This window comes from Electrona antarctica, assembly GCF_951216825.1.
Source record: "Electrona antarctica genome assembly, chromosome: 21".
Lineage (NCBI taxonomy): Eukaryota > Metazoa > Chordata > Actinopteri > Myctophiformes > Myctophidae > Electrona > Electrona antarctica.
In genome coordinates, this window is record NC_136802.1 from 4275945 (window position 1) to 4296949 (window position 21005).

General features: G+C 43.1%; 2 protein-coding genes across 3 annotated transcripts in view; both read left to right on the forward strand.

Moving 5' to 3' along the window:
* lpcat4 (lysophosphatidylcholine acyltransferase 4) overlaps window positions 1-10284 on the forward strand; it is a 43147-nt gene extending 32863 nt beyond the window's left edge. Inside the window, exons 9-14 of one of the 2 annotated variants that reach the window (XM_079490762.1) lie at window positions 526-590; window positions 697-757; window positions 2641-2812; window positions 4835-4927; window positions 7522-7657; window positions 8573-10284. In XM_079490762.1, coding sequence (XP_079346888.1) covers window positions 526-590; window positions 697-757; window positions 2641-2812; window positions 4835-4927; window positions 7522-7657; window positions 8573-8760 — 715 coding nt within the window. In that variant the 3' untranslated portion in view covers window positions 8761-10284. Of the gene's footprint in view, window positions 1-525; window positions 652-696; window positions 758-2640; window positions 2813-4834; window positions 4928-7521; window positions 7658-8572 lie in introns of both variants that reach the window. The other variant, XM_079490761.1, reaches the window with a different exon arrangement.
* A 5146-nt stretch (window positions 10285-15430) lies between these two features.
* Window positions 15431-19534, forward strand: nop10 (NOP10 ribonucleoprotein homolog (yeast)). Its single transcript, XM_079490513.1, has 2 exons — window positions 15431-15687; window positions 18655-19534. Exons 1-2 carry the CDS (start codon window positions 15634-15636, stop codon window positions 18793-18795), a joined length of 195 nt encoding a protein of 64 aa, XP_079346639.1. The 5' UTR covers window positions 15431-15633; the 3' UTR covers window positions 18796-19534.
* Window positions 19535-21005: the final 1471 nt, after the last annotated feature.

Genomic DNA, 21005 nt, shown 5'->3' on the forward strand with positions numbered 1-21005 from the left:
ACAACATATTTTCAAATTGGGGTCGGCGGCCAAATACACAATTCTGCGGGTCCTTGACATGAAATATTGAACACCACTGACATAGAAATATGTCAGAAAACAGTATTTCAGAAAACTGTCAGGATTTAGAAGATTATTTTAATTTCGACGTCAGGCCTAAATGGGGTAATACCAACATCAATACAGCGTGGAATTGGGGACAGAAATCTTATCTAACAAAAACTAAAGTCCCTTTTGGGTCTGAGAGGCTAAACGGCATCAAAAGGTGGTTCCGTGGCTCAAATGGGTCTGAGAGGCTAAACGTCATCAAAAGGTGGTTCCGTGGCTCAAATGGGTCTGAGAGGCTAAACGTCATCAAAAGGTGGTTCCGTGGCTCAAATGGGTCTGAGAGGCTAAACGTCATCAAAAGGTGGTTCCGTGGCTCAGGTACAGAATAAATAAATGGGCGTTTTGATATGAAAAGGGTTGAAAACCACGGCTGTTCTTCCACTAATTCTTCCTGCTGTTCCGTGCTGCTCTCCACAGGGCCCTGGGGATCCCAGCCACAGACTATGTGATGGAAGGCCGTATTCCTGTGTGTAAACTGGGAGGTCTCTCGCTGCCCGTGGATCCACCTGCCAGGATGGCCCTGGGGCTGCTCCACAAGGCTGGGTAAGGAGACCGATGCCACTGTTACTAATGTGTGTAAACTGGGAGGCCTCTCGCTGCCCGTGGATCCTCCTGCCAGGAAGGCCCTGGGGCTGCTCCACAAGGCTGGGTAAGGAGACCCACGCAAACCACTCTCCAGCCAAAATAAATGGCCAATCCAAACGTCTTCTTCTTTAGAAACATTTTCTTTCACATCAGCATGTATGATTGTATTATTCTGTCTCCTCAGTCAGAGTTCAATGAATTTGAGTTTAAATGAATGTAGAATTATGTGCAGGATGTAATTTGCATACAGATGTGAGTGGACTTATTGACTTAAACTGTAAACTTCTTTATATACATTTAAATTTAAAAGAAGAATCATCTCTCACACTTGTGCCAGTGTGCCAGTGATCACCCTCTGCTGTGCCAATGTTGGCACCCGTGCCTAAGGTTGCCTACCATCTGGGTTAGCCTATTACAGTGAGGTTATAGGCTAACTATATATAGGCTAGCTATAGGCTAAAGTCTTTTACCTACGTAAGACTTTCTTTGTGTCTTTAATGTTTGTCTTTTTGTCATTCCTTTCTCGTGGTTTCAAGTTCCACGTAGAAGAATTGTTATTTTGAGCAGTGTTTGCCTGTTCTCTCTCCTAATGGTACCAACATCAATACACATACAGCATGGAACTGTGGACAAACTGTTTTGGTTGTGCAAGGCTGCCTGAATGTCATCAAACGGTGGTTCTGTGGCTCAAATCAAATGCAGGTTAAACTAGAACTGCCCTCTGTCGAGTGCAGTTCTATACTCTGTCGAGTGCAGTTCTATACTCTGTCGAGTGCAGTTCTATACTCTGTCGAGTGCAGTTCTATACTCTGTCGAGTGCAGTTCTATACTCTGTCGAGTGCCTACTTGCTTGTTGCACACTAGTAGTCCATTTATGGCCTACTAGTGCGCAAGTACTGTCGACCGCTACAAACTGTCAAATCTCAGCTTCTCTTTGAAAGAACGATTGAAATATTGAATTATTAGGTTTAGCTATTTGCTACGTACCTACTTTTTGCACGTGAAAAAGTAGTATTATGACGTATATCGTAATAAAGATGTGGATTAAAGGACCCAATGCCTTCGATGGTGACGTATATCTCGATCAGTGTCGGGTGGATTAAAGGAATTGCCTCTATGTATATGTATATGTAATTTGTAAGTTGATTAGCGGTATACTGTGGATACTTTTGATGCGTATGCACCGTCCCAGCATATGACGTCAGGGTATATCATTATAGCTCTCAATGATGACTAGCTCTCAATGATGACGTAATAAAGATGTGGATTAAAGGACCCAATGCCTTCGATGGTGACGTATATCTCGATCAATGTCTGGTGGATTACAGGAAATGCCTCTATGTATGTAATTTGTAAGTTGATTAGTGGTATACTGTGGTTACTTTTGATGCGTATGCACCGTCCCAGCATATGACGTCAGGGTATAACTTTCTCGTGGTTTCAAGTTCCACGTAGAAGAATTGTTATTTTGAGCAGTGTCTGCTTGTTCTCTCTCCTAATGGTACCAACATCAATACACATACAGCATGGAACTGTGGACAAACTGTTTTGGTTGTGCAAGGCTGCCTGAATGTCATCAAACGGTGGTTCTGTGGCTCAAATCAAATGCAGGTTAAACTAGAACTGCCCTCTGTCGAGGGCAGTTCTATACTCTGTCGAGTGATGACGATATGACGATATGTTTTAGTGTCGGGAGGATTCGAGGTAATGTTCCTATGTATGTAGTCTGGCACCACTGCCGTATCAGGCACAAGTAGTCATTACGTCATCTGCTGGGACGGTGCATACGCATCGTCCTGGGACGGTGCATACGCATCGTCGGGCGAAACTAGTACTTGCGCGCTCTGCTTGCGCAAGTAATTATGGGCCTTGATATGAAATGGGTTGAAATCCACTGCATTAATCCATGCTTTCGCTTTTCTGTCTCTCTCTCTCTCTGTGTGCCAGGCTGGGGGCGTCGGAGGTGGAGGCCGTGCTATACAGACTAGCTGACTGGTGTAGGTCTGCAGCCCAGGGGTGGAAGGCCAGCAGCCAGGAACTCGCTTCTATTCTGGGACTGGCAGACGGACAGACGGCCATCAGTCTGTGTGCCCTCTACTCTAAGGCCCTCTACTCTAAGGTATATAGGGCAGGCATGCAGGCAGGCAGACACCACTCTTTGTGCCCTCTACTCTAAGGTAGAACAGGCAGGCAGGCAGACACCACTCTTTGTGCTCTCTACTCGTATATAGGACTGGCAGGCAGGCAGGCAGGCAGGCAGGCAGGCAGGCAGGCAGGCAGGCAGGCAGGCAGGCAGGCAGACACCACTCTTTGTGCTCTCTACTCTATAAGGCCCATCATTTTCAAGACTATCAGTCCGCTTTAGCCATGCAGCACTTCTGACACACACACACACACACACACACACACACACACACACACACACACACAATCTCTCTAGGTCGTCCTCAGACGCTCCTATGCCACCAAAATGTGGAACGCCCTACCAACTGTCATTAAGACATGCGAATCCCTTGACTCCTTCAAAACCGCTCTCAAAGGGCACCTACGGATGGCTGCAATTCGAAACTGGCCCCCGTAAAATCTGAATCCCCCCCCCCCGCCCCCCCCCTTTTTTCCCCTCACTGTATATATTTCTTTTCCCTTTTTACCTCCTTTTTGATGAATTCTTTTTTGATGAATTCCTGTTCTGTCTATAGAAGTGTCTATTTGTACGTCTCTAAATGTTTTGATGATTTGAACATGGTGGACCCTGTTGGAAACAAGTGTAATGCTTAATTGGGTCGTCCACTCACAGTTAACAGCCTTTGTATTGAGTTTGTGCTTGAAATGTACTGTAATTCTGCAAACTGTTAATAAATTCTTCAATCAATCAATCAATCAGACGAGCCCTCCATCGTCGCTTCCAGTCTTCGTGGTTCTCCATACATCTGACCAGCTCGTTGGTGCTTTGAGCTCCTGCATCGTTCTTGAGTACATCCACATACTGTATGTTAGTATGACCAAGAAAATGCTCAATATAGGCATTTTAGGGTTTTCAGGCTAGACAGTAATACACATTATGTAAACTTGTTTAAAGCATATTTACGCAAAATCTGTTCCCAGAACCAGCCAAGTGCTCCGGCATGAGCTAGTGGTCATTTTAAGTGGTCAAACTTTTATTTTTCGAAGGAAGCATTTTCCATACATAAATGGTCTCGGATAATTCATAAATGCAAAGGTTGAAGCCTCAGGTTTGTAATTTCTTCACCTGGTTGGCACGCAACCAGGTAGAACGACAGGAAAAATATTGCAAAAATAAATCAAAATTCTATTGATTCTATTCTATCTATTCTGTGTTGACTAGAGCGGTGCCCGGCTGTAGAGCACTGAGTCGGTAACGATGGAAGTTGGAGATCCATCCATGCCCTCCCGGCTCTGCCATACCCGTTGTACCCGTGTCAGAGTACCCGTTCCACCCATCTGTCTGTGTCCCTTATATGCCTGTGTCAGGCATGCCCAAATATGGAGTGTTGGCCAGCTCCACATATAGAGCTTAGCCTGTCCAGAGCCCGGGCAGAGGCCTTTTGTGGCGGTTCTGGACAACCGTGGGTCCGACCGACCCAACACCGCTTTTGGGGCAGCGGTGACCTAAGGGTTAGAGGAGCGCCCTTGTTGCCGAAAGGTTGCCGGTTCGATTCCCCGGACGGGCAGGAAAAATCTGGTTGGGGAAGTGATTGTCATCACTCACCCAACACCGCTGAAGTGCCCTTGAGCAAGGCACTGAACCCCCAACTGCTCCCCCTGGAGCTGCTTAGTGGCCAACTGTATAAGACTGTGGTTGTACTGGTCAGCTCCCGTGTGTGTGTGTGTGTGTGTGTGTGTGTGTGTGTGTGTGTGTGTGTGTGTGTGTGTGTTGCACACTCTGTGGTGGGGTGTGGAAGGCGCGTGTCTAATTTGAAGTCGGTGGGGCGAACGGTTCTCGAGTCACGTGGATTACAGACGCACGTACAGACGTACACAGAGCATTTATAGTTGGATAAGATTGTTTAGGTAACCGCGCCCCTTTCACACCATTCCACCAATCACATAATAGGATTTGGTCTAACGACATTCTTTTAGCTTTAATCCATGCCTCTGTTATGTGATGTGTTTGTTTTAGGATGACTCGGTGGATCTGCGGCAGGTCTACTCCAGCGTCGCGCCCATATCTGGTTGTGTCAGTTTCAGCTCGACCCTTCACACCGCCTTCGCCGTAAGTACTTCCTCCTCTTCTGCTGTGTTTGGTTTCGACACCCAAACCGTCCACGCTACTGTCACCTGTTGGAGTGACTCATTGATGTGCGGAGAGGCGTGTGACGGACACGCCTTCGCTGTCTGCATGCTTTCATGGTAACGTCAGCTGTGTACATGATTCCACCGCATGGCCCTGGCTGATGTCAGGGTTAGGGTTAGGGTTAGGGCACTGGCTGATGTCAGGGTTAGGGTTAGGGTTAGGGCACTGGCTGATGTCAGGGTTAGGGTTAGGGTTAGGGCACTGGCTGATGTCAGGGTTAGGGTTAGGGTTAGGGCACTGGCTGATGTCAGGGTTAGGGTTAGGGTTAGGGTTAGGGCACTGGCTGATGTCAGGGTTAGGGTTAGGGTTAGGGCACTGGCTGATGTCAGGGTTAGGGTTAGGGTTAGGGTTAGGGCACTGGCTGATGTCAGGGTTAGGGTTAGGGTTAGGGTTAGGGCACTGGCTGATGGCAGGCGGGGCGAGTAGTTATTTTAACCCATTTAGGTCTGACGTCGAAATAAAAAAAACGTTCGCTCTGAAAGAATATATATTCAAAGATTTGTGCCGCATTTTTACGATTTTTCAAAAATAGCAGACCTACAGACCTGTAGATCTGCTATTTTTCAATAGCTAAAGTATAACATAATGCTTAGTTAAAACACCAAAAGGGGTTCCCGCCCAGAATGGGTTAAAGATTTGTTTTTGGCTTTTGTGCCTTTTATTGATAGTTACAGTGAAGACGGACAGGAAAGAGAGAGAGAGAGAGAGAAGGGGAGAGACACGCAGCAAAGGTCGTCATGAACGGGACTCGAACACGCAACACGCTGTCAGGCCAGAGCATAGATATTATAAGAAATAGATGCCTCACTGGCCGTTGCAGTTCATTGGAGCGACGTGTATCCCAATGAAGGCGGAAGTGCAGTGCTGAAGGCTTTTTTTTTTTTTAACAAATCTTTATAACAGTCATGACAATATACATTACAATACAAAACAAGACAAACAAACACAAACAACAAAGTTATTAACAATACAACATCAGAGCCAGGGGGGATTAGATTACTAACAGAAAACATTAAAGAGTGAACACAATGGTACCTTCAATGGTGACACGCGCCTCAGAGCCGGAAAGGGCGTCTACGTATATATGTCTATGGGCCAGAGCCTATATGTGGCATGATGCACCTGGACCGCTAGGCCAGCGGGCCCCCCCGTCTTTGTTTATTTTAAATAGGGGGGTGCAACTAATCAGTTGAATTTATTAAAACAAAAGGGATTTTGTTTCCACCGGAAAACAAATATTTTAGTTACTCCGCTGCACCCTCTACCGATATTGCCCAGAGAACTGCCTCATAGAGAATTAAAAAAAATCACTTTCTGGCCGAAAAGTACCGTTTATACGTGTGGTGGGAGGGCTCAGAGTGCGTCCACTAAGGAAAGTAGGCTTTCTATTGACACAACCCGTCTTTGTATTGGTGAGTAGGTCAAACGTTTGTGAGATTTCCACAAAAGAGGAGAGGCTGGTCTGATTTCCATTTGAGATTTAAAACCGAAAGTCCCTTAGCCTTAAACTGCAGGGCAGAATGGTAGAAGCAGTAGAAGGCTCTGGACCAGAGCAGAATGGTAGAAGCAGTAGAAGGCTATGGACCAGAGCAGAATCGTAGAAGCAGTAGAAGGCTCTGGACCAGAGCAGAATCGTAGAAGCAGTAGAAGGCTCTGGACCAGAGCAGAATCGTAGAAGCAGTAGAAGGCTCTGGACCAGAGCTAGCAGTAGAAGGCTCTGGACCAGAGCTAGCAGTAGAAGGCTCTGGACCAGAGCTAGCAGTAGAAGGCTCTGGACCAGAGCTAGCAGTAGAAGGCTCTGGACCAGAGCTAGCAGTAGAAGGCTCTGGACCAGAGCTAGCAGTAGAAGGCTCTGGACCAGAGCTAGCAGTAGAAGGCTATGGACCAAGAGCTAGGGTGAAGAATCCTACAATAAAAAGGGAATAACAATAAGAGATGTCAGATGTCTCCCGTTTCAAATGCAAGGTGTCATTTTGGGCCAGAAGCAGTGTTGTTTTTGGCAGCAAAAATTGAATTTAGTTTTGGTTCTAGTCTTTTGAATAGTTTTCATTTAGTTTTAGTCACATTTTATTCCCCTGGAATGTTTTAGTGTTAGTGTAGTTTTAGTCGATTAAATGTCATGAGACTTTAGTCGACTAAATCTAGAGTTGATCTTGTCGACTAAAATGTGTTTTGGCGGGCATTGATGCCGTCGTAACACATCTACAAGCTCACAACGTGACGCGTTGTGTGCTTGTAGATCGGCTATTTTCAGCATGCAACTAATTGTAAAATTACTTATACTGGATCTCTTGTCCACTAGTCCCTTCCTAACATTTTAGTCTAGTTTTTATTTGTTGACGAAATTGTCTATATTTAGTCTTGGTTTTAGTCATCGTAGCTTAGTTTTTATTTTGTTTCCATTTAGTTTTCGTCAGTGGAAAAAGGTAGTCGACGAACATTTTTCGTCTTAGTTTTAGTCGACGAAATCGACACTAGCCAGAAGGCATCATCTTCTTCTTCTTCCCTTCCAGCTGTTTGACAAGGAGGGCAGAGGCAGCCTGGATGCAGGGGAGCTGTCTGGCCTCATGGGGGCACTGTTGGGCGTTCCTCAGTACGAGACCTCTCAGCTTCACACCGTGGCCTCCAGTAATGGCCAGCTTACAGAGCGTAAGTCTCTATTCTTTGGTGTGTGTCATAAGTCGGTCAGTAATCAGTATGTCAATTTCAGTTCAGTTCAGTTCAAAGGGCTTTATTGGCATGGGAAAACGTACGTTTTACATTGCCAAAGCAAAAAGTGGAACAATACAGTCAAAACTAAATTTATGTACAATTGAAAGTCAGAATCTCCAATAAATCAATTTCCATGTATCACTCGATGCAGGTATAGTGGAGGAATGCACACAATGACTAGTCTTTAGGGTGGTTGTGTTGCATTTGATATCCTTCTCCTATCACAGCAGCTCACGAGTCTTGCTGCTGTGTTTGTTTGCACATTGTTGTATATTGGAGGGTTTTTTTTGTCATGTTTTCAAAACAGCGACAACGCGTTGAAAACTTGAGTTGTCGCTCTTCTCTCATACAAAATAGTTTTGTAATGGCCCCGTTTGTACACTCTGAGAGTGTACAAATGGAACCAAATGGACCCGTAAGCGTCCATTTGGTTCCATTTGTACACTCAGAGTTATGGGGTTCCTTGAAATTAAAAAAAGGTTTGAGAACCACTGCACACTAAATGGAACGGAGCCTTGACCCATTCTGACCTGAGATCAGATTCTAAAAATGTCTTCTACGTCCTGACAGTTTTCTGAAAAAGCTATGTTTATATGTCAGTCGTTCTTCGATTTTTCAAAAATAGCAGACCTACAAGCTCGTATGAGCTTGTAGATCTGCTATTTTTCAATAGCTAAAGCATAACATAATGCTAACACCAAAAGGGGTTCCCGCCCAAAATGGGTTAATTAGTATCATCGGACGGTAACACCTGTGAAGGAAGTAGGGAAGGTTAGGTAGGAAGAGTTATTCTGTGTGCATAGAGCCCATTGTTTGAAAACTCCTAAAAAAACAAAACCCTCTTTTCCACAGAGGATCTGCTCAGAGTGCTGACAACCCATCCGACCTATCAGAGAGTGGTAAACGAATACCTGAAGCCTGAGGAGGCGGGCTCTCCGATGTCATACATGGCCTCAGCCAATGGGAAGACGACGGTGAACAACAACGGAACCATGCAGAACGGCAACGGAATCCCCTCGTCCAATAAGAAAGCAGACTGATGGTGGAGCCCCCTCTCTCATCCATTGTCCAATAAGAAGGTGGACTGTCAGAAACTTGTCGTCCGATAACAAAGACGATTGTTGGAGCCTTCTCGTCCAATTTGGGGAAAGTGATCTGTTGGAAGCTACTTGTCCAATTAGATCTGTTGGAAGCTACTTGTCCAATTAGATCTGTTGGAACCTACTTGTCCAATTAGATCTGTTGGAAGCTACTTGTCCAATAAGAAAGTCGATTGTCGGAACCTTCTCACCCAATAAGAAAGCTGGACAAGCTTTTTTTTGTTTATTGTGGGTGTGACAGGTGACAAGATTATTGATTGGTCTTCCGTTTGGTTTAATGGATTGGATGTTGAATTGAGGACGCCGCCAACACCGGTGCAGTTTTTTACGATGGTTTTCAGAAGCCTCAGACAGGATTACTACATGGAACGGACAGGACCCTCAGACAGGATTACTACATGAAGCCAAAAGCCATAAATAGCACCTGTTCTGTATGTTGTGCATCTGCTTGTGCAATATTTTTTTTTTAATCTTCGACCTGCGGGCCATCAGAATGCGAGCACAGGAAGTCGTTATATTCGCATATTCTGTTGCACAGGTTTTCAGGGTCTCTGTTCAACAGGGGAATGTACGTACGCTGTGTGTGCGCGTGGGCGAGAGACCGAGCGAGCGAATGAGCAATCTAATTTTAAAACTGCGCTGACGTGAGCATCATTTTATGAATACATCACCCAGACTACTGGAAAGAAAACAACGTACATACTCCCTACACTACAGTAAGCGTAGTGTCTTAATTGAAGATTTTTTATGTATTGATCTTACAAACAAATCCCCTGCTTCCTTTTCATGCTGCTGACAATCTGTGTAGTGTTCATATTTCATCTTTGGTGATGAAGGAGGTTATGTGAGTGAGTGAGTGAGTGTGGGCGAGAGAAAATGTGTCTTCATCAAATCACCATATTCTTCCTTTTTAAATTGCTGAGAAAGGATAGGGTGTGTGTGTGTGTGTGTGTGTGTGTGTGTGTGTGTGTGTGTGTGTGTGTGTGTGTGTGTGTGTGTGTGTGTGTGTGTGTGTGTGTGTGTGTGTGTGTGTGTGTGTGTGTGTGTGTGTGTGTGTGTGTGTGTGTGTGTGTGTGTGTGTGTGTGTGTGTGTGTGTGTGTGTGTGTGTGTGTGTGATCTGCTGGTACTGTGAAGCCCATGAGGAACTTTTGTAAAAAAAAAAAAAAAGTTTAATTTAAGGTTTTTTTTTGTGGCAAGGTTCCATTTGATTAACATTTGCACACTCCCAGAGTTACAAATGAATATTATTAAGCGTTGAAGATTTTACTGTGTGTCGCGAAGCCTTGAAATGTATTGTATTTTTATATTTGTATTCGGTTCCTTCTGTTTTTATGTCCAGCCTGTGTGCTTTAAAAGGGATTGTGGTGTCCGTGAAGACTTGATAGACTTTGTTCATATTTCTTCATTCTTTTATATTTTTGTGAAATTATTTAACATTGCATGTAATAAATTGTGAAATGCTATTTCCGTTTGTCTTCGTTTATTTTTTATTTTATTTTTTTGCTGTATGCACCAACTTTACTTAGTTTTTTGTCACATAATTTTACATGTGTAAAGGATTGGTGAAAATATTTGTTCTACAAGCTTCCTGTGAACAGGTGCATGCAAGCATAATTAGACTAATATCAACGTCGAAACAGAATATATACACATACCGGTACTTTGGCCGTTTTGGACAAAGGCTATAGCTTTAAAGCACATGAATATTGGGTCAACGTTTGTTTTGTGTTGTGACTTTGCTATTCTTACCTGCAATTTGCAACTCTATATTTTTTTATAATGGGATGAATCTAGAGTTGCAATACCCTCCATTGACTCCCCATTCATCCAATTTGCTTTTGCGATCTGCTTGTATTAAACAACGTTAAACTCACCAACATTGCAGCTCTAGGCCAAGCTTGAATTATCCTCTTTCAATCTGCCAAGCTTTTGTTTCATAAAAATCCACCGTAGACATGTTATGAGCTACTTTCTGTCAAGAAATTCTCTTCAGGTGATGGAGTTTGGAAGCACTCGTTTTTTTTTAACGGGTCACGCTGCTGCCTCCTGCATAATGTACAAATTGGAAACGGGTGTACCAACGGCAGGGCCATTCAGTGACTTCGACGAGTGCTTCCAAACACTTAGAAAAAGAATCACCTGCAGAGATTTTCTTGACAGAAAGTAGCTCCTAACATAACATAAATGGTAAATGGTGCATTTATATAGCGCCTTTATCCAAGGCGCTTTACATAGATTGTGCATTACATTCACCCATTCACACACACATTCATACACCGATGGCAGCGGAAACCATGCAAGGCACCAACCAGCACATCAGGAGCAATTTGGGGTTCAGTGTCTTGCTCAAGGACACTTCGACATGTAGACAGGAGGAGCCGGGATTCGAACCGCCGACCCATGGATCATTGGACGACCTGCTCTACCTCCTGAGCCACAGTCGCCCCTATAACATGTCTACGGTGGATTTTTTTTTAATGTAACAAACACTTGGCAGATTGAAAGAGGATAATTTAAGCTTGCCCTACAGCTGAAAGCAGATCGCAAAGGCAAAATTGGATGAATGGGGAGTCAATGGAGGGTATTGCAACTCTAGATTCATCCCATTATAATAATATCTAGAGTTGCAAATTGCGGCTATGCTATTCTGTCACTCCAAATATTAGTTTATTTTCAATACTTGTATCGTCCGTTGATTACCCTTCTGGTGTAGGGTACTGAAATTCCTTGAGAAATGGGTGGGATTGACATTGCCCAGAGATCCGCGGCTCTGTCTATTAGGGGACAGAACTGCTGTCCCTGGCATATCTAAAAATTATTTCACTATTCTAAAGGTTGGACTTGCGTCATTGGTCCCCAGAACACCTGGGCTTAAAGAATGGAGTGAAGAAATGATCAAAATAACATCATATGAATATATGTTGGGCAGGGTAGATGCAGAAAGCAAAATGAAAGAGACATGGGATGAGTTCTGGATGTATATGAACCTTAAATGATTTCCTTCCTGTTATTTTAATTTTAACTGATATGTTTCTTGGACTGGCTATCTGTAAGGTATGTTGTAATGTTTGTAATGCTGCTTTGTACTGAACCTAGATTTTGTACGATTTTGAAAAACAAATACAAATTTGAATTGTAAAAAAGATAGGCCTATAGTCAAAAATATTGCAAGCCTTTTTGCGGATTTCAGTTTTATCTGGATTAAATTTCAGAAAATTGGAACATTCTTTTTGGGTCTGCGAGGCTACGTTTCATCAAATGGTGGTCCGTGGCTCAAATGCAGAAGTAATAAACGATAGGGTTGAAATCCATTGCTCTGTGTGTCTGTGGCAGTGGTTTTCAACCCTTTTCACATCAAGGCATTGATGTGAAACATTAGTTATTCTGCATTTGAACCACACACCACCATTTGAAGACATTTAGCCTCTCAGGCCCAAGACTGCCGGTGGCTCAGGGGTAGAGTGGCTGGATGGGAACCGCAAGGTTGCCAGTTCGAACCCGGGCTCCCCCAGAGTTAGTGTCAAAGTGTCCTTGAGCAAGACACTGAACCCCTAATTGCTCCTGATGTGCTGGTTGGTGCCTTGCATGGTTTCCGCTGCCATCGGTGTATGAATGTGTGTGTGAATGGGTGAATGTAATGCACAATCTATGTAAAGCGCCTTGGATAAAGGCGCTATATAAATGCACCATTTACCATTTAAGACTTAATTGTTATCGTTTGATACGATTTTGTCCACAACAAGTTCAATAACAGGCAAACGTTGATCAAAATAACAATTATTCTACATTCTCTAATTGTGTATAGACTTCTCTAAGTCTAAAGTAAGTAATGCATACAATACTTTATTTAGGGTCCATTTGGTTTCATTTTACACTAGATAAAGATCTATAAGGATTTTTGGTTTACCTAACTCTTATCATCTAGCTGGGGACCACCTGGAACCGCCTCAAGGACCACTGGTGGTCCCCGGACCACTGGTTGAGAACCTCTATCTATGGGATGAACAACAATTTACAATTTACAATTTAGGCATTTAGCAGACGCTCTTAATCCAGAGCGACTTACATTAAGCAACAACATGACTGTATATGTTTTATTTTCCCATTTTACCTCCTTTATGATGAATGATTTCCTGTTTTTTGACTACATAGAAGTGTATATTTGTATGTCTCTAAATGTTATGATGAATTGAACAATTAAGGTGGACCCTCTTGTAAACAAGTGTAGTGCTTTATTGGGTCGTCCACTCACAGTTAACAGTTTTTGAGTGGTGTAAACCACTCCTACAACTGGCTTTTGTGTGCAGAAAAAAATGACCATGGTTGCTATGTTCAAAATAATTTCTGACGTAATTAAATCACACCCGGGTGAACTGGATGACCGTAGCAACCGTGGTCATTTTCTCTGCACAAAAAAAGCCAGTTGTGAAATCACATCCAGGTGTGATTTCATTACGTCAGATCAGAGCTGATCAGGGTATATAATACCTTACCTTATATAATACCTCACATCGGACGTCAGACATTACGTCAGACCACAGCTGATCATGCTATATAAAACCTTACACCACTCAGTTCACACGGGTGTGTTTTTTTTTAGATAATAAAGCCAACGCGGGTCAGTTGGTCTCTTATATACCAGAAGCAGAAGATGATGATGATGATGATGAGGAGGCAGACGAAGAGGAGGAGCTTACAGCCCCAGAACAAGAAGTAGAGATGGACCTGGACACCATCACCGAGGAGGAGAAACAAGCAATCCCAGAGTTTTTTGAGGGACGGTCATCCAAGACCCCAGAAAGATATCTGAAGATCAGAAACTACATCCTGGATCAGTGGTAAAAACATCAGTATTACTCTGCTCACCTCATCTCTCACTCAACCACCTAATTACATATAGCAAGCAATTATCTGTAATAATAACCTATGCATAACAGGTGTATGCCTAGATATAAGTTCTTCGACACGCTGTGCGCTTGTATTTGAACATTAAATCAATTTTTATTTGAAGTGAGCAAACTAGCAATAGAATACATTTTCAGAAGCATCTTCCAATAATCCTAATAATCCATCTTCCATGATTCCTCGAATATTTCATAAAAGCAAAGATTCTCAATCTACAATTCCTTCAACTGGTTATTGTAGAACACATAGAACATGTGAACACGATAATACCTCATAATAATTCTACACGTCATTTTATTTTGCTCAAGCTAGTGTGGTTTCATGACTTTTCACAAATCACAGATTAGGACTTGGTTGCTGACATAAGTTTGTCCAATTCTTCGTCAGGCTGAAGAGCAAGCCAAAGTACCTAAACAAGACGTCAGTGCGCCCAGGCTTGAAGAACTGCGGAGACGTCAACTGCATCGGCAGAGTACACACGTACCTGGAACTCATAGGAGCCATCAACTTCAACTGTGGTAAGTAAGAGTACACACGTACCTGGAACTCATAGGGGCCATCAACTTCAACTGTGGTAAGTAAGGCTGCTCATTGACACACTGAACGCTGCTTTACACTTCTAAGAAAACTGTCTGTGGGGGACAGTGTAAGCTGACAAAAATTACATATATATTTTTGAGTGGTGTAAACCACTCCTACAACTGGCTTTGTTAGTTTACGTGTCTGTCCGTACCAAACCACTCCTACAACTGGCTTTTGTGTGCAGAAAAAAATGACCATGGTTGCTATGTTCAAAATAATTTCTGACGTAATTAAATCACACCCGGGTGAACTGGATGACCGTAGCAACCGTGGTCATTTTCTCTGCACAAAAAAAGCCAGTTGTGAAATCACATCCAGGTGTGATTTCATTACGTCAGATCAGAGCTGATCAGGGTATATAATACCTTACCTTATATAATACCTCACATCGGACGTCAGACATTACGTCAGACCACAGCTGATCATGCTATATAAAACCTTACACCACTCAGTTCACACGGGTGTGTTTTTTTTTATTGAGTTGTGCTTGAAATGTACTGAAATTCTGCAAACTGTTAATAAATATTTCAATCAATCAATCAATCAAACCGATGGAAACACCATTTCCCAGGGTGCTGAGCGGTACGGATATGGACAACACTTAAGAGTATATATACTCTAAGGCAGTGGTTCCCAAACTTTTTCATGTCAAGGACCCCAAAATTGACCCCCATTTGAAAAGATATGCCAAGGACCCCATGAGAGAAGGTTTTTACGGTTCTAGCAGTGATTCTCAGCCCGCTTAATTTCAAGGACCCCCAGTTTGACATGCATTAGGCTACGGACCCCCCATTTAATGGCATTTCTATCTCTGGGACCCGAAATTATATTGTAAAATCTATGTTCATTTAACTCTTGAGAGTGTACAAATGGACCCGTTAGGGTCCATTTGGTTCCATTTGTCCACTCTCAGAGTTACAGTCCCATAAGGGTCCATTTGGTTCCATGCGTACACTCTCAGAGTTACAGTCCCATAAGGGTCCATTTGGTTCCAAACTATAATTTAGCTGGGGACCCCCTGTAACTCCCTCAAGGACCCCTGGGGGTCCCCGGACCCCACTTTGGGAACCACTGCTCTAAGCGACAACATGACTACCGATGGAAACACCATTTCCCAGGGTGCTGAGCGGTACGGAACTATCTACTACCGGATATCCGCTCCACATTTCCAGAGCGAGCATTGCAAGGAAAAGTTCTCCACGTGGAAACCAAACCAAGCGAGAACAGAAACACTCCACGTTTTATTCTCTCTAAATCTAAACCTTTTATTGACAAACACACTTCGTTCTTTTCTAAAGTTAACGCCACAGAAAGTATCGTCCAAGATGTTCCTGCAGTTTTACGACAACGAGGACGGAGTGAGAATCTACACTCTGAAGGTATGTTTACTTTATTCACATGGGCTTTATCTCTGCACTAAAACATTTTAATGTGACTCTAGAACAGTGGGTTTCATGTCAAGGACCCCCGAATTGACACTAGTAATTATCCCCGCGGACCCCCTTTTGAAGAGAGAATGCCAGCAGGGACCCCCGTGAGAAGATTATTTTTACGGTTCTAGCAGTGATTCTCAACCCGTTTATTTTCAAGGACCCCCAGGTTGACATGCATTGCATGCATTAATCTCTGGGACCCCCAATTTATATTGTAAAATCGATGTTAATTTAACTCCGAGAGTGTGCAAATGGAACCAAATGGACCCGTTAGGGTCCGTTTGGTTCCATTTGTACACTCAGAGTTACAGACCCATAAGGGTCCATTTGGTTCCAAACTATCATTTAACTGGGGACCCCCTGGAACTCCCTCCTGGGGGTCCCCGGACCCCGCTTTGAAAACTACTGCTTTCAAACCATTTTCATATCAAGGTCCATTTATTTATTCTGCATTTGACTCACGGACCACCATCTGATATTTAGCCTCTCAGACCCATTTGACCCACGGACCACCATCTGATGACATTTATCCTCTCAGACCCATTTGACCCACGGACCACCATCTGATGGCATTTAGCCTCTCAGACCCATTTGACCCACGGACCACCATCTGATGGCATTTAGCCTCTCAGACCCATTTGACCCACGGACCACCATCTGATGGCATTTAGCCTCGCAGGTCCAAAACTGAAGAATACTTATTACTTTGTTATCGTTGGCTAAGATTATGTCCACAATTCAATGCTGTTTGAAAACCACTGCTCTGCTCTAGTCTAGATCATCATAATTTAATTTAATTTAATTTAATAATTTAATGAAGACCCACCTTTTCAGACTCCATCATTGATTGATTGATTGAAAAATGTATTAACAGTTTGCAGAATTACAGTACATTTCAAGCACAAACTCAATACAAAGACTGTTAACTGTGAGTGGACGACCCAATTAAGCATTACACTTGTTTCCAATAGGGTCCACAATGTTCAATTCATCAAAAACATTTAGAGACGTACAAATAGACACTTCTATATAGACAAAGGACAGAACAGGAATTCATCATAAAGGAGGTAAAAAGGGAAAAGAAACACATACAGTGAGGGAAAAAAGGGGTGGGCGGTGGGGGGATTCACGTTCAGCTCCGTTCATTTGTTTGTTTTCCTTGGAGGAGCTGCGTTGGGTCCCCAAGTCGTCTCCGTGGCCGTACCTTGAGTTGGCTGTGTGGCCGTGACCATAGCACTTACCCTAACCCCCTTAGATAGCACTTTTTAGACTTAGATAGCATTTGAAACAGACTTATAGCATGTCATGTAGACAGCACAATAATTGCATTGTATGTAGTCATAGCACATCATAGTACATATGTGTAGCATAGTATAGTATATATGTATAGTGTCATTATATAGATATGTTCTAGTTACGTTCTTAGCTTACGCATGTTTCTTGATAAATGCATTTTATATATGTGTATTGTATTCCCATACTTTTTGTTCTTGCCTAATGTAAGTCGCTCTGGATTAAGAGCGTTTGCTAAATGCCTAAATTGTAATGTGACTTCATGTCAGATTTAGGTGGTTTACACTTACAGTAAAATAGCCTCGTTAAGGTTCGACACAAAGGTTGTTTTGTGTCGTGTCATGATGTGAACCATGGCTAGGATCATAAGATGAGGCCAAATTTTGATCAATTAAAGGAGCATTCAGTGATTTGGGTGATTTGGAAAACCACCCAGTCCGCCCCAGTAACAAAATGTGCACACGCTCTACAGTGGGGGGAAGTGCAACAGGCCAACAGCATGTGCACCAAGGCCCGCCCACACTCGATCATGATTGGAGGAAGGCCCCTCTCATCCTGATTGGATGAAGGCTTTGCCACCCGCCACCAAAACTGAAACTAGGGTTTTTTGACCCCAGGGGCTCACTGGGGACAGGGAGGAACTCCTTATATGGTCAGCACACTCTATAGTAGGGAGGATTATCAAAAAAAAAAATAATAAGTGATATTTGAATGAAGTAAAATCACTGAATATACCTTTAATGTCAACTGTGATTATTTCAAACATTTGACCAGTAAGTGCATTTATTCCCATTTTTGATGCACAATAGAAATGCTTCGGATTAATTTGGCATATCCAAACGACACAAAATGGTTGCAGAAATCTTTTTAACGTGAATTCAACTTTTTATTACATTACGATCATTCAATCAAAAATGGTAAATAAAGTTGATCTATGTTATTTCACATTACACAATAGTCAGATACCCTGTAACACTGAACAACTTACCCTGTAACACTGAACAACTTACCCTATTATATTGTGATTATTAAAATGTGTTTGTTAGTCACCTGAGTTGGGACACCGTGACCCTTGTTCTGTCTACAATACTCTCACAAAAAAGGTTTAAAAAAAAAAGTGAAGTGAGTGGTGCAACTCCGTGTGGGGGGGAAGCACCCAGGGTGCCGGCCCGATTCCGGCGAGCCGCCCCGTGTCCGAAACGGTTGAGAAATGATGTGTGGGGGTCCCTCTACTGTACTGTCCTGGCAGTCTGGCACACCCGAAATCACACCCGAAATCATGTGCGTTTGTGTGTGTGGGTTGCGCACAGGTGGTGAAAAACAACCATGCTGTTTTCGTGCTCAGACACACCCACCCACCCAGCCAGCCAGCCACACACACAGCTCCGTAAGGGAGTGGTTGCACCACTCAAAAAATAGCCGATATACAAACTCGGCCTCACGCCTTGTGAGATTGTAGATCTGCTATTTTCGGTGACTGTTCCCGCCCCAGGGATAGGGCACGCTGTGGAGTTTTCAAGTGCTTCAAATAAATTGGAGCTAACATGCTATTAAACTGAGCGATATGGTTTCAGCCACCATTTGAACGCCATATTAATTATTTTAACCTCCCCCCAACAGAAAGTGGACCCTTCGGGCCTGCCCACCAGCTCGGCCCACCCGGCCCGCTTCTCTCCAGACGACAAGTTCTCTCGCCACAGAGTCACGCTGAAGAAACGCTTCAACCTGCTGATCACCCAGCAGCCTCGACCCATCCTGTAGAGGGATGGAGGGAGCCTCGACCCGTCCTGGAGAGCCTGATGGATGGATGGAGGGAGGCAGCCTCGACCCACCCTGGAGAGCCTGATGGAGGGATGGTTAGCGGGAGCCTCGACCTGTCCTGGAGGGAGAGGTGGAGCTGTCATTCGCCTTCTTAATTTCAAGGACCTCCACTTTGATATGCTTTAGGCCGATGGTTTTCAACCCTTTTTCATGTCTTGTCAAGGCCCGTTATTTGTTCGGCATTTGAGCCACGCTACCACCATTTCATGAGACCCAAAACGAAATAAGTTTTTGTCGTCGTTGGATATGATTTTGCCCACATACCCCCGATTTTGCCCCATGCTGTATTGATGTGGTACCATAGGGAGAGCGAAGGAAAATGTTGATCAAAATGTCAATCATTTTGCATGCTCTAATTGTGTAGGCTTCTTGTAAATTAAGTAGCCTAATGCAGGTACGTAACAATAGTTTAACTCTTGAGAGTAAAATGTGTTGAGACTATTTGTGTGTTAAAAAAAATATTCAAAAATGTCCAATACTTTAAAGATGATTTTAATTCAACAGCCCCATTTGGACGATTTTTCAAAAATAGCAGATCTACTTACTCTATCTAGTTCTAGTATTTGGCCGCCGACCCCCATCTGAAAATATGTAGTTCCAACGACCCCCCCCCCCCCCCCCCCCGAAGCAAAGATTTGAGTTAAATTTGTTAAAACCGTTCGCTCTGAAAGAATATATATTCAAACACACATTTTCACGATTTTTCAAAAATGTCAGATCTACAAGTTCATAGTGCGGCACTCTATGAGCTTGTAGATCTGCTATTTTTCAACAGCTAAAGCATAACCTAATGCTAAATGCTTGACACCAAAAGGGGTTCCCGCCCAGAATGGGTTAATGTAATTCGCTGGTGACATTTTATTTCTTTTGTGGAGGAGGATTATTTTTGTTATAGTTTTTATTTCCTTCAGATGTGGTTGCTTGCAGTGATGCACGCAGCCAAAGACTTTGTTTGTGATGATGATAATGGCACAACATGTTAATATGAATGATTGTAGTTTTCCATTGTCTTTGAGTGTGTTCACCCCCACCCACCCACACACAGTGCAAACTTGATTGACTTTAACAAGTGCCGTTAGTGATAGTTCTTCCCTATTATTTGTTTTTATAAATAAATATTACAAATGAAAAAGCTTCTTACTGGCATGTAAAATACAAAGTTGGTCATTGTTTACTTCATATATATATATTCATTTTAATATCATGTTGCAATGTATAATTTAGGAATTTAGCAGACTTAGTCCAGAGTGATTTACAGTAAGCAAGAACAAAACATGGTAATGCATCAAATGCATCAACATAGTCCTGAATCATATGTAAGTTAATTTTATATATATAATATATCTTATATTAATGTTATATTGTGGAGTACTAGTCTGATATAATCAATAGCCCTACATTAACAAAGGCAGGGACTAGACGGCGACGTCACAATTATCTGCCTTGCAGATGACGTAGGCTCGTGACCCCGGTCCATAGATGAACATCCGCTTGCCCGTGACGTCACCGACGAACCCTTGCTGGCTGCATCGTCACTGCGCATGCACGAACTCGAATGGCACAAGCATGTTGCCATGTCCGCTTCTTATAAGCGACTTTGGGCTAGTTTTTCTGTAAAGTAGCTTGATGTAATAATAGATATTCAATGCTGGGTGTGGTTATTTGTTTCTAAATTGTATTGGTTTATTTTCTGGGCTTGTTTCCTAATCCTAATCATGTTGGTTCCCAAACCTTTTCATGTCAAGGACCCCCAAATTGTTTTATTTTTAGTCCGTGGACCACCATTTGAAAAGATATGCCAGGGACCCCCATGAGAGAAGATCTTTACGGCTCTAGCAGTGATTCTCAACCCGTTTTATTTCAAGGACCCCCCCAGTGTGACATGCATTAGTCTACGGACCTCCATTTCATTTATCTTTCTATCTCTGGGACTCCAATTTATTTATATAAAATCAATTAATTTTAACTCAGAGTTACAGACACATAAGGGTCCATTTGGTTCTGAACTATTATTTAGCTGGGGGCCTGGAACTCCCTCAAGGACCCCTGGGGGTCCCCGGACCCCACTTTTGGAACCAATGGTTTAAACCCTGGCATTCTCATACATTTCCATGTCAAGGAGCCCCAGATGAATGTACCAGTATTGTACC